The sequence below is a fragment of the Notolepis coatsorum genome (assembly GCF_963971535.1).
Source record: "Notolepis coatsorum genome assembly, chromosome: 18".
NCBI classification, from domain to species: Eukaryota; Metazoa; Chordata; class Actinopteri; order Aulopiformes; family Paralepididae; genus Notolepis; species Notolepis coatsorum.
The window spans coordinates 19,290,438-19,304,853 of record NC_140182.1 but is presented as its reverse complement, the minus strand read 5'-3'; the positions used below and the strand labels follow the sequence as shown (position 1 = coordinate 19,304,853).

At 40.3% G+C, this 14,416-nt stretch overlaps 1 protein-coding gene across 1 annotated transcript in view; it reads left to right on the top strand.

Annotated features, from left to right (window-relative positions):
• Nucleotides 1-13,444, top strand: part of ctdspl2a (CTD (carboxy-terminal domain, RNA polymerase II, polypeptide A) small phosphatase like 2a) — a 33,497-nt gene extending 20,053 nt beyond the window's left edge. The window contains exons 6-13 of the mRNA XM_084335465.1: nucleotides 543-639; nucleotides 2,487-2,598; nucleotides 2,707-2,793; nucleotides 3,020-3,082; nucleotides 3,194-3,273; nucleotides 5,902-6,028; nucleotides 6,132-6,227; nucleotides 12,200-13,444. Of these exons, the coding sequence (XP_084191591.1) occupies nucleotides 543-639; nucleotides 2,487-2,598; nucleotides 2,707-2,793; nucleotides 3,020-3,082; nucleotides 3,194-3,273; nucleotides 5,902-6,028; nucleotides 6,132-6,227; nucleotides 12,200-12,265 (728 nt within the window). The 3' untranslated portion in view covers nucleotides 12,266-13,444. The remainder of the gene's footprint in view (nucleotides 1-542; nucleotides 640-2,486; nucleotides 2,599-2,706; nucleotides 2,794-3,019; nucleotides 3,083-3,193; nucleotides 3,274-5,901; nucleotides 6,029-6,131; nucleotides 6,228-12,199) is intronic.
• The last annotated feature ends 972 nt before the right edge of the window (nucleotides 13,445-14,416 follow it).

Genomic DNA, 14,416 nt, shown 5'->3' with positions numbered 1-14,416 from the left:
TCACTAACAGAGTTTCGTAATCCAGCTCATTATCAGCACATTTCTCTGCCAATCGGTTGTTTTTGTCTGCAAGTAAAACCTGTGCGTCTTGTGAGTTAAAAAAGGCGATTTAATACTCTAGTCTCTGCCTCGAGATAGCCACCTCACTTCAGTGTGGTATAGCAGCTGGTTATGTGCAGAGCCCATTTCATCGCGACCAACCGGCACCGCTTCTGACAACAAACCTATCTATTGCGAGTCCAGGTTACACACAAAAGACCAGACCCCCGGCCCCCTCCCGCGATTATACATGCGCAGGATGTAGTGAGATGTGTATTGGAATACTGTGCGTCAGCCTCCGTTGATGAAGGGGCGAGACATGGCAAATACACACAGCTGCCGGGTGGACAACTCGATCTGAGTTTTGCCAATGCACGGCCCCACTGTCACCTACCCGCGACCCCACTTTGGGAACCGCTGCCCTAGATCATCCAGTATTTAACTTATTTTTGGTTTGTATCCTGATATCTTCTGTCTTTCTTTCTCTCTTGTTCTCTGATCAGCTCCAGGGTGCACGCCAGACAGTAGTATTTACCCTCATGCTCCACCCACAGCTCCACCAGAGGCCTCGTATGAGGAAGACTGGGAGGTTTTTGATCCGTAAGTATAGTTCAAGATCTTATTTTTGAGTGTATTCTCAACTTTACAACTTGTTTACTAAGCTAATAACATGAAGTTTAGCAGGCAGTTTTACCCAAAGTGTCTTTGAGTAGCTTTGATTACATGTATTTTTTTTTTTTTTTTTGTAGGAATCTAACCATTACATTTACATTTAGTCATTTAGCTGATGCTTTTATTCAAAGCGACTTACAAGTTCTGTAGGACAAGTCATCAGGAAGGGCACAACTCTATCAGCTGAGTAACTAACCACGAGGACCACTTATAAAGAAAACAACCATTTATTTGATAGGAATAACTAAATAACCTGTAAAATATACTAAAGCAGTTTGATGCTGTTTCTATAGATTGGATACATTCTTTGGGGTTGCACATAAGCCTGTAGGTTAATGGTCTGTATTGCCACACATTTCTTACCACACAACTTTATTAATCCCCCTGGGGCAATTACAGTGAGGGCTACAGTAAGACACATGACACTAGAGGTGGACCAACATAAATCAGTTTTATAAATAAAGTTTATATGGTTAAAGTGAGGGTGATATGTGCATATTTTGCAAAGTGAGGGATTCTTAAGGAGCTGTCACAGATTCAGCCTCTAGATGTCGCTATAGCACCAGAATCTCAGACCAAAACAAATGCAGTCAATGCTTCTATGGTTGGGTTGATTCTGTGCTTCAAACTGTCAAACTAGGCATTACAAACATTAATCGAGATACAGCAATTTCAACTCCTATTTCCAGCATACAATGTTGTCAGAAACATATTTTAGGTGGAAAAAGGGAGTGAGCAGGCCATTACTCCACTAGATCTTTACATGGAAAATAGTTGTTTTCTGCTATATTAACACTTTCAGTGCCGGCCATTAACATGGTAAAACGTGGTTGAATGCCGGCACCCACTTCAATGATAGCGTTGTGAACGCATAATCTCTGTCTTAAATTATGGCTATGTGTCTAATCTGCCCGTCGTTTATCAATGACTTGTTTGCAGTCAACATTGTTGAAACGGATTGTTTTTTAATCGCTTCATTTCCGTTTTATAGCATTTTGAAAAGCCCTCGTTTTCAAGGAAAATATAAAGATTCCGTGATAATCGGCATTTACTGGAATATTCTGGCATACACAAAAACGTTGTCATTTTTCGGCCTATTTATGAATCGTTTTCAAATAAACACTAGATTATCGATAGTATATGTGTACTTATGCACGCTATAAAAGCGGGCTGAAATATCGATTCTCTCATTTCCTGATCAGCGATCACAGCCACACACACACACACACATATGGGACACGCTGATATCTCTGTGAAAAAAGCTCTGATTATCCCAAGACTGGTAAAATAGATTCCTTACCTCAGATCAGATGTTATCCAAAAAGATTATTCCAATTCCTGATCGCCATTCCAAATATCGATCGCGTTTATTGATTCAGCGTTGGGTGCTGGAAATACATAATCCACGCTGTTCTGATGGTCGGCGATCACAATGGATTCTTCAGTTGGCTTGACGGAAAAAGTAAAATGAGGAAACTGCCCCCCCCCCCATCATCAGTCTAAACTAATGGGGTGCAGTACCACAGGGAGAGACGATAGGGGGCGGTATCTTCCCAATTGAGCTCAGAGAGACTCTGCAACACTAGCGTGAGGCTCGATTGATGAAATATGAATTCAAATCGCCAATAAAAAAAATACGACAAACAAACGCTATATAGCGTTGCCGGCACTCAACTGGCGGCATAAACTAACGACAAAACGCGTTGCTGGCACTCAAAGTGTTAATATTCAGAATCTGAAATATTGCACCTTTTTAATGTGTTCTCTGTTTCAAGGTACTTCTTCATCAAGCATGTACCCCCATTGACGGAGGAGCAGTTGACCCGCAAACCAGCATTGCCCTTGAAAACACGCAGCACGCCAGAGTTCTCCTTGGTCTTAGACCTGGTAAGAGAGGAAGGAACTGTGTTGTTGCTGCTTTTTGTTCTGTGTCCAAATCCAAGGTATCCTTTTATGCCCTAATTGTAATTTTCTTTATTTGTTCCTCTTTATCAGGATGAGACGCTGGTGCACTGTAGTTTGAACGAGCTAGAGGATGCTGCCCTTACATTCCCTGTGCTCTTTCAGGATGTAATATACCAGGTACGGCTATGGGCCATTTTGTAATTGAACTATCTCAGCCCCTCTTTTCTTGATCCTCCAATCACAACTGTTGCTTCCCTCTGACAAACTTTGTGATTAGAGGATCAAATTAGAGAGGGTGCCGGGCGGGTTTGAGATTAAGGTCAATCGGAGGAGAGGGATACCTTCTCGCTGTCCTGTCTCCGTCAAATTGATGACATGTTTTCCTTCTGATTCTTATTGTAAGGTGTATGTTCGGTTGAGGCCCTTTTTTCGAGAATTTCTCGAGCGCATGTCTCAAATGTATGAGGTGAGATTTCTTCGATTTCTTAAATGATTCCCCAAAATCTGTTTAATTCTCCTCATTGTAATTCACTCTGAATGTAAAAAGCTCACCATTGTTTTATTAAAAAATTCACAGATTATTCTCTTTACGGCTTCAAAGAAAGTCTACGCTGACAAGTTGCTCAACATCCTGGATCCGAAGAAACAGTTGGTTAGGTGAGTAAAAGCTTGGGCTTCGAAGCTTCAGTAGTAATTATGATATGATATGATAAATTTATTTATATTGTGCCCCTCAACCAATAGTTACATCGGCCCGGGGCGCATCCCGGGAGAGAAAGAGAAACAAAAAAGACAGGAACAATACGAAAACAGAAAAAAATACATGCAGTCCAACCAAGCAGATAGAGAACAGACGGACATAATACACCACACATACAACAATACAAAAAACGAGCTTATGGATTGTTTATGGCGAAAAGGTGGGTTTTGAGCATAATCGAAGCTTTTCAATTTGGCAGGGAATGAGGGCAATGTGGTAGTAGACGTTCTTATGACGTCCTTGTCTGAGAAGAACTGATTTTCAGAATGAATGTTTGATTATAATTTTTTATGCTTATGCTGAGGCACATTCTTAAAAAAAAGAGAAAAAAACGAAATCTAAGCATCAAATAGTGATTGCTCGATTACCATGACAGCGATTGAAGCTTCGAAGCATTCGGGATCAGCTCTGCGTCTTTCACTCAGTCATAGAAGCACTTTGAACACTTTAATTGACCAACAAATCACTTTTCATAACCAAGAATATTGTGGCGTCAGAAAAGGTAATGGTGGGGCGCACCACGTTAGTGCATCGCACACCTACGCGGCCGTCCCGGGTTCGCCTCCCGCTCCCGGTGACATTTGTCGCATGTCTTCCCCGCCTCTTCTCCCGTTCACCCTCTCCTCATCTGTCGGTCATGTCTGACCAGGGCCCTATTCCCCGTACCTGGTTCAACTAAGTCGATCAAGAGTCCCATTATCCAGATTCAATTAACCCGATGTTTGAAGCCGGGATTTTCCTGTTCCTCGAACGCTGATTCAGTCTCGTTAACTCGAACCAGACTTGAGACTCTGGATAATTGCGCGTGGCCGCTTCAGTTGAAAAGACAGCATTAATCATTAATATTATATTCCAAAAAAATTATATTGGAAACGCGGGGTTTCGAACTCGGGTCGCCCGGTTGACAGGATTAAGCACTAGCCGTTGCACCACTGTGCCAGACGGGATATATTCATTGTGTATCCATCAATGGACAAGAAACCCGTGTTTCGAATATTTTTCTTTTGAATGAAGTTTTATCTCTTTATTCTCAAATGCATTAATGTGACGTCAACGGCTCATTCAATTTCTCAAATCCGTCAAACAGCGCATCTCATCAGACATTTTAATCCCAGTTACAATATCACACAAAAACCACAATCTACGCATAGACACTTCAATTTCATGCTTGAATGAAACACAATCTGGGCGCTCCGTTAAGCAAATCTACAGCGGAGAATATATGAAACTAATCGGAGCCAAACGGCCGATAGGTTTCATTCATTAACAATATCCCCGCGGGATTCACATTTGCAATGCGCCGTTATTAAAATAACCACATGCAGTGTGTATCGCGACTCCGAGTGCCGTATATGACGTGCATTATTTTATTTAGGACAAAGTAAATCTATAGGCTCAATATGATTTATTATCAGCATTTAGTTCTATTATTATACATTTCAAAAGCCCCCTCTAGGAAAACGAAGCACAAAAACATAATTCAGAATGGTATAATGGGATCTAGACTGTGAGAGAAATATTTCAGGAAGCGAGCTGGCATTTCTTTGCGGGGCGTGGCCATGGTTCATCCAGCTAACTGAACTTAACCCTGCTCCCGACCAGGCTCAAACTTTTTGATCTGTTGTCATGGTGATTTAGACAATCGAGCGTCTGGGAATGGAAAGGTCTGGCTTAAGTCAGGCTATGCTGGAAATTATCCGGCTAACTCAGTTAGCCAGGTACGGGGCCCAGGAAAAAAGCAATAAATGCAAAAAAAAGAAAAGAGAAAAAATTGTAATGGTGTCAACTTTTCCAAGTCTCATAGAAGCGACTTTAGTGATTGAGTAATAAGTCAGGCCGGTTGTCTCTGAGAATGTTTCGGAAGGCATTGTTCCTGTGATTTTACATGATTGCTACGTTTCCCCAAGCTTTGCTCAGCACAACAGCCACAGCTAATGGGTTTACGGTTAATGACAACAGATAGTCGGCCTTCCAAATAACCGTTATTCCCATTCCTATTTCAAATGGGAAGCCACTGTGCCCATGTATTCTTTTCAGGTCCTTACTGAACTTTTTGCGACTCAAATAGAAAGCTACTGTAAGTATAGTGAATAATAAACAGTGGCCTATTTATTATTAAATGTTACTGTTGTTGACATGTTTAATGGACTACTTTGTAGCCTATGACCAAGGAAAAACTATTTAGAAAGGATTAACTTCTGCTGTGTGTCTTTACAGTCAAAACCTGTTTAGTCAGGATTGTTTAAGGAGATACACAAATGTGCACAGTAGATGAGGGTTTGAGATGGGGTATACTATCTATTTAACTAATCTTTTTTTGTTTATACATCTGCATTTAAGAAATTAGGTTAGGCTAAAATGCGGTTGATTTTATAGCTTATTTTAAATGTTTTATTTGCATTTTTAAATTTGAAATATGTATGTATTTCTATAGTTGTAACAATGTTAACTTAAACTCTGCTGGTTTGAAATGTTTTTCCAGGAAACTGATTTGCAAGTAATAGCTCTTTTCTTCTGTTTTTCAGACATAGGCTTTTCCGTGAGCACTGCGTGTGTGTACAAGGAAATTACATCAAAGACTTGAACATTCTTGGAAGGGATCTTTCAAAAACTATAATAATCGACAATTCACCCCAAGCCTTTGCCTATCAGGTTAGACCTGGTTGCTTTCTTGGAAGATTTTCATGAATGTAAATGTTTCACTGGAGTATTGGTTGGTTTATATAAGTTACAGTCTAGCTATTCACTTTTTCAGCTCTCCAATGGGATCCCAATTGAGAGCTGGTTCATGGACAGAAACGACAATGAGCTTCTAAAGCTGGTTCCATTCCTGGAGAAGCTCGTGGAGATGGTATGTAGTTTGTCTTACACAGTTGGTATGTAGTTTGTCTTACACAGTTGGTATGTAGTTTGTCTTACACAGATGGTATGTAGTTTGTCTTACACAAAACTACACAGTTGGTATGTAGTTTGTCTTACACAGTGGATATGTCGTTTGTCTTACCCAGTTGGTACAGGGCTGTACAGTGCGAGATATATGTTGCACGTGCTACAGCAACATCCATCTGTGCGACTGCGATGAATGGATTTACTTCAGTAGCACTGGTGCAATAGGCATTCGGTTCATATCGATACTCATATTTTGAAAATCCTGTGGCGGGTCTCATTTCCGCCCAAGCGCAGCTCCAGCCATAATATCTATGGCTCCGGCAGCTAACAACGTTCGGTTCATATCGTTACTCTTATTTTGAAAATCCCGTGGCAACTCGTCGAGTCTTATCCGCCCAGTCCGTGCTTTTGCTGGCATTAAAGCAGAGCAGGGCTACACATCAGTGTGCCTATTTTGCGACCCGAAATAAGTGTTTTTTTCACAACGGGTCAAATGCATCTAACATGCTTTGCATCGTCGCCATTCCTTTATGCCCACATCGCCCGAAATTAACGTTACGTTGGCGTAAGCTAACAAGCTAATCCTGATCAGAGGCAGAGCCATAGAGAGAACAGCAGAAAGGTAAAGGGGGGGCACTCTCCCTTTCTCTGTGTGTGTGCGTTTGGAAAGACGATGAAGTCAGGAGTATATTATAGTAAACTGAGGATTACTGAGGATGGACAGATAATGTTGATATTCAAATATAAAAAAATTATTATAATAAATTAATCCGTGATCATCATGCAACATAAAACAATTGTAGAAACGGTTTGGGAGAGGAAGGGGTTTTAGGCTGCGTGTTGTGAGTTCCAAAAGAAATCACTTGAAGTTTAAAGCTCAATATATCAAAACGTGGCACTTTACAGTGAACTGGAGGTCTATTTGTATTAAAAACAATAGATTGTTTTTTCATTTAAATGTCTGGAAGAGCTAAATAAATTTTTCAAATTATATTTTCGTTACCTTTTTTGAGTTGATCTAAATGTTACTGATTGTGTTAAATGGGCTTATGATAGCGTCTCATATCGATTGCAGGCACCTGCATCGTATCGTATCGTATATCAGCAAATATCGTATCATTGTCCAAAGAATCTATATCGTATCGTATCGTGATGAAACTGGTGATTCCCACCCCTAGTAGAGTCCATACATCCAACACCAAATCCCATAATTCCTTACACCTAACGTGTCTGGCTGTGTGACGTCAACTTGTCAGCATGAAAATGACAGTCAAACATGGCACTGCAACTAAATAACACAAATACAATAGGCACATTTGTGACTGTTACAAATATAACACGTTTTATACTTGTGCTACAAGATTTTGGCCTGTGCTACAAAACTATTAACCTCCTGTAGCACCAGTGCTATGTGCAAAAAAAGTTAACGTACAGCCCTGGCTGTCTAATACGACCGTCGCTTATCAATGACTTCTTTGCAGTAAACATTGTCGAAACGGATTTGTTTTTTAATCGGTTCATTTCCGTTTTATACCATTTTGAAAAACACTCATTTTTTTTTAAACTTTCAGAAAAGAAATTAAAGATTCTGCAGGAATCGCGCTTTACTGTAATACACAAAACACGTCATTTTTCGTCCTATTTAGGAATAGTTTTCAAATAAACGCTAGATTATTGATAGTATATGTGTACTTATGCACGCTATAGAAGCGGGCTGAAAAATACATTATCTTATTTCCTGATCAGCTACACACACTCACAGCCACACACATATGGGACAGATTATCCCAATACTGGTAAAATAGATTCCTTACCTCAGATCAGATGTTCTCCAAAAAGATTATTCCAATTCCTGATCGCCATTCCAAATATCGATCGCGTTTATTGATCCAATGCTGGGTGGTCGAAAGACATATTCCACGCTGTTCTGATGGTGGGCAATGACTGGGATAGTCTCCGGTTACTTGCCTGACAAGTAAAATGTGGAATCCGGGCTCTTTTTTCCCCCCCCCATGCGTTTCATTCAATCCAATCCAATGGGGTGCAGTACCATCCGGAGAGACGATAGGGGGTGGTATTTTCCCTGTTCGAGCTCAGACACCGCATGTATATATTCCCTCCCCGCCGTATGTATATTTCCCTCCCACCCACCCACCCCCTCCTAATGTACAGTCCCCTCCCCATCATATGTATATACTCTGTCAGGATCTAGGGGTAACAGTACTGTATATTTGAATACCGCCTATGTCACAAATGTATCAGTACTAAATACTAGGGATGGGTACCTTTCACATTTGAACCGATACCGGTACCTGTGAATCGATACCGGTACCCAACGGTACCTTTTTTCGGTACTTAAAAAAAATAAAAAAATAAATAATTTTTTTTTTTTTATTAATTTTTCTTTTTTTTACTTTTTTTTTACTTTTTTTTTTTTTACTTTTTTCTTTTCATGTCAACGTTCACACGCACAATATATGCTTACCTAGGATTTGACTTGATTCAACAACAAAGCAGTCGGAGCAATGACAAGCCAAAAACTGTCGAAATTAAATTTACCTACCTCAGTCGTAAAAAAAAAATCCAAACTTCAAATAACTACAATTTCGACAGTTTTCGGCTTGTCATTGCTCCGACTGCTTTGTTGTTGAATCAAGTCAAATCCTAGGTAAGCATATATTGTGCGTGTGAACGTTGACATGAAAAGAAAAAAGTAAAAAAAAAAAAGAAAAGTAAAAAAAAAAATGTATAAAAAATATTTTTTTTTATTTTTTTTTTATTTTTTTTTCGGTTTCTCACTTGATTCGATACTCGGTAGTACCGACATGTTTCGGTTCGGTACCTCAAAAGTACCGAATTCGGTACCCATCCCTACTAAATACCTATATGTCCCTATGCCATAAATGTCATGTATGTTGTGTATGTCATAAATGTCTATATGAATTGAAAATGGGGGACCCTGATGGAAACAAGACAAACGTCTTTCTCAGGTCTGCATCCCCTTAACAATTGTATGTATTGAGCCGTACTGTATTGTACCCGTTCTGCAATCTGTTAAATAAAGTTTTCATTCATTCATTCATTCACAGATCCCCACTGGTAACGTGAGGCTATATTGATGAAAAATTAATGGAAATCGATAATAAAAAAAATAACGTTTAAAAACGAGATTTCTCGTCGGCTGGCACTCAACGGTTGGCATGAACTAACGAGAAATCTCGTCGCTGGCACTCAAAGTGTTAAAGAAACTTGAAATAACTTAAGCTCCATTTTTTGGAACTCGACACACAACCTACAACCCCTCCCTACCTCTCTCCCAAACCGTTCCAACAATAATTGTTTTATGTTGCATGATCATGTATACATTTATTATGGATTCTATTTTTTATGTTTAAATATCAACATTATCTGGCCATCCTCAGTAAATACTATCAAACTCCTCTGACCTCATCTGGTCTGGGACAAGAACGCACACACACAGAAAAGGATAATGGCTTATAGCAGACTTAATGGTTTTTTTTATATTTCAGCTAACGTTAATATAGGTTTTTACGGCAACATAAGCAATTAAGCATACAGGAATGGCGAGGATTCAAAGCATGTTAGACTCATTGAACCCGTTGCGAACAAATAAGCAGGGACTTATTTCGGGTCGCAAAATGTGACCAAATAGGCGCACTCTGGAGTAGTGGTCTGCAAAGGCCTTGAAATGAAGCCCGTGCCCAGCCCGAGTCCATGACGTTCAGGCCCTGCTCGACAATAAGCCCGACTGTAATGCAACATTTGAAGCCCTAGCCCGAGTGAACCCCCCCCCCCCCCCCCCCCAATATGAACTTAATAAAAAAACGAATGTCCAATAGGTCTACCTAAATAACAGATAGGCGCATATCGAGCTGAAAACTAACTAAGCATTATATTATATAGCCAAATATAAATTTTTGTTTTAAATATTCAAAACACTGTTTATATATTAACTTAATAAATAAACAAAAACGAAAATGTCCAATAGGTCTACCTAAATAACGCATATCACGCTGAAAACTAACGAAGCATTATATAGCCCGTCTTATGCGTCTTTCTTATGCTGTCTATTCCCAGCGCGCGCGTTAGACTGACTCACACGGTGCCGGGAAAGCGCATGCAGCCTTGTCACAATCGGTCCAAAATCACTGCTCGGATGCTACCGAATCCGATGTCGCGAGTATACAGAGGTACTGGTGTGCCACCTTTGCCAGCTCTGCCAGCCTGGCTTATTTTATTTTAGATTTACAATACACATGAGCTAAATGTTACACACACGCAGGGCGAGATATGCTGCAATTGCATAAAGCTTTGGGTCGCAAATACCCCCACACTGCAGACACCGACTAAAACATTAATGTCATGGCACAAAAGCATACAGAAAACACTCGACCAGCAGCCAATTAATTTTAGTAAATCAGGACTCACCACTTCGCTGTTGACGTCGGCAACAAAAACGTTTTGCGTTGAACAACGTTGACAAAACTTCGCCAACCGGCTACATCCAAGAACAAATGAAAACTTTCGCCAACTGGCTATATTCCAACTTCAAACAACAAATGAACCACTTCGGTCCACTGTTCACTTAATTTGCGGGGCGCTGTGGATGAAAATAATTGCATCATCTACTGTTGATGGCTTCAGCACTGTCCTCGAGTTCTCCCTGCGGTAATTACATCAAAATGCTTCCAAAAATGCAGCTTTCCCAGACTCATTGGGAACTTTTTTTTTAATCTACTTTTTCTCCCCCTTTTTCTGTGATTTTTCTCCCATCCCAATTTCCCCTCGTGCCAATTCTCCCTCCGCTCTCCTGATCGTTGCTCGCATGTGCCCCCCACAGGCCGGTCGTAGGGAGGATAGAAGCCCATCACATGTCCCCTCCGATACATGTGGAGGCAGCCAGTCACTTCTTTTCACCTGCCAGCGCGGACTCTCATTGGCGAGGAGTAACGTGTAGGAGGCTCACACTGTCCCCGCCATTTTCCTGGCTTTTGCTGTGCAGGCGCCCTGACCGACCTGTAGGAGTCGCTGTTTACAACAACCAGACTACCACCCTTCGACTCCCCTCCCGCTAACTCTGCCAATTGAGTTAGTATGACGGCCGGCCCAAGCCAGAGGCAACGCTGACAGCCGGATTCGAGACCGGTGTCTCTTGCGTTGGTGATGAGCGCAATCTCCGCTGCGCCACCCAGCCGCCCTACAGTTACTTTTTTATAATGTAAATAGCTCCACCATTTTTCATCGGATTGCAATGCGTTTTCTTTTACTATAGACGTTCACCAAAAGGTAAAGAAACGAACTACGTTCCATTTTATGGCAATAACGTTCAGGTTTCTTCGACTCGCGAGATAGGATCCCATAGGATTGATAGGGGCTGACATGAGCTGGGATTGGCAAGTGTAGTTTTATGAAATTCGAAAGCCCTGGGTCTCTTCTTTCAAAAGACTACACACACGTATGCCAACTTCCTTTATTTCCGTCTAATTCATCAGGTTTTCGCCGGGATGCGCCAATATATTTATCAACTGATGGCTTGACAGGGTTAGGGTCTTTACTCTTGGCTACACTTGAAAAAGAAAACTTAACATTAATTAATACGTTCTGTATTCATCTATTAATGGCGTGATATCAATCTCGTACCGGACCGCTCGGGCTTAAGGGGTTAAAACAGTGACGTTTCGGTTGATGGGACCTTCATTTTGTTGTACTCTGTACTTGTACCGTGACAATAAATGTAATCTAATCTAATCGGGCATGAAATTACCGTGAACAAACAATGACAAATATACTAACTACATAATGACAATGGGAGGACAATGTAATTTGTCTTACAGTTGGTCATGATCGGTCTATACTGCACCACATTACTAGGAAAAGTCCTTTTTAGGTCTGATCTATTATTCTCTTTCACAGAATGAAGATGTCAGACCACACGTTCGAGACCGGTTTCGTTTGCATGACCTTCTCCCTCCCGACTGAATACTTTCATCTGTGGACCATTATCGTACAATAAGAATGGTATCGACATGCAAACATACTGACTCAAGATGGATTTTCAATGGATTTCTCTTTGCAAACACAACATTGTCATTACTCTTGAGAACAAAAAGAACTTGCAAAACTATGTTTGGGTGAAAAGTACTGTATGTTTGTATACATGCATACTCAAACTAGACTGTCAACACCAACAGAACTGTACACCAAGGCAATCCTCTTCACTTTGCTGGCTTCTTTCTAGTGTGACGTCCTTGGAAGATATTTCATCTGTTAACTACCGTTTTTTGGATTGACGAAACTGAATGTCATGCAGTGTTTGGGGAGTTTTTAAGGACCTGTTAGCTCTAGCCCAATCTCGGAACGGCCAGTCAAACATGTATAATATTCACACTCAATTTACGTGTATATATGACGTGTATATATATATTTTTTTCCCTTCAAGGTTTTTAAGTCTTTTTTCTTTTGACTTCAAAAATTCTAGTATGTATTATTCATTTTTATTCAATTGCTTTTATAAACCCAACATGTTTAGTGTGTTTTGTTTGAATTTGATGCTACACAGCTGCTTTTCTGTTGTATGCCTGCATTTCTTATGTGACGCTTTACTCCATTCAATGCAGTTTGTCTGTAATGAGGTGCAGTTTTCAAATGTCTCTTTTGGGAGGAAAATGTTAAAAAGAAAATTGATATTTAAAAAAATTATGTAATGTAAAACTAGTATAGAATTTCAACTGAATACAATGCCATAATGGCCAGATATACATTTTTTGAGATTTGTATGTGAGATTCCAATTTAAGATGTTAACACCTTGATCATGCTCTTTTGATGAACGACGGGGGAGGGAGGGGGTTCAGGGATTCTGCACTTTTACATCCAGCCCTTTGTAAGTAAATGTAAAATATTGTCACTTTTGTACACCGATATATATATATCACCTCAATTTGTTATGTGAAAAACATTGAAATTGTAGCACCAGCAAATTGCCAATATGTTTGCTCTTTAATCTTGTTTTCAATGATGTTCTTCTTAGTCTTGTATGTGGGATCTTCTTTATTATATAGGAGTCACAGGTTTTGTTGACTATTGAATGATCACTCCTGTTGTATTAAGTGTTACTCAATGGTTTCCTTGGAAATAAATACATTTTATACGAGTTTTAAGATGACCAATTTCTATTTATTTATATTTTATAACTGCAGTGTGCAGCTATTACCAAATACACCAGACAACAGTCTTAACCCTTTCACTGCTACACTACAGAAGGTTAACCCTTTACTATCACACTACCGACGGTTACCGGGTTAACCTTCTGTAGTGTGGCAGTGAGAGGGTTAACCTGTGTATTGTCGCAGTGAAAGGGTTAACCGGTTGGTAGTGCGGCAGTGACGGTCTTAAGTGTTCAGATTTTAAGTTTGGTTCGCAGTTGTGCTTTAAGTCCAGATCTTCTCTTGTTTCCCCCTTCATGTTGAAGTGTATAGTTGGGCATTGTCTCAACATCTGGTTGAAGTCAACCATACATTCCATTTTTAAGTTCATTAGACTCAGGCCATAGAACCATCTTGGGGTCCGGTGTGTATCATTTAAAGGACAATGACTTGGTGTATATCTTCTAATGAAAATGGTCACATTGAATCCTTGTGTTAACTACTGCTCAATGAAATAAGGTAGCAGTCCCTATAAGACGAGGTATTGCTCATCTACATCATTTCATGGTGCTATATTTAACTGCCCGTTTACATTAACACTGAGTGCCAGCAGGGGGCGCTAGAATTAGCGCTTGAGTGCCAGCGCTCTATTCAATGAGAGGGCGAGCACATTTGCGAACGCATAAACTATATCTTAAATTATGACAATGTGTCTAATACGCCCGTCGCTTATCAATGACTTGTTTGCAGTCAACATTGTCGAAACGGATTGTTTTTTAATCTGTACATTTCCATTTGTAAAAACTCTGATTATCCCAAGACTGGTAAAATAGATTCCTTACCTCAGATCAGATGTTCTCCAAAAAGATTATTCCAATTCCTGATCGCCATTCCAAATATCGATCGCGTTTATTGATCCAACGCTGGGTACTGGAAACGCATAGTCCACGCTGTTATGAGGGTCTGCAATGAATCCGATCGTCTCCG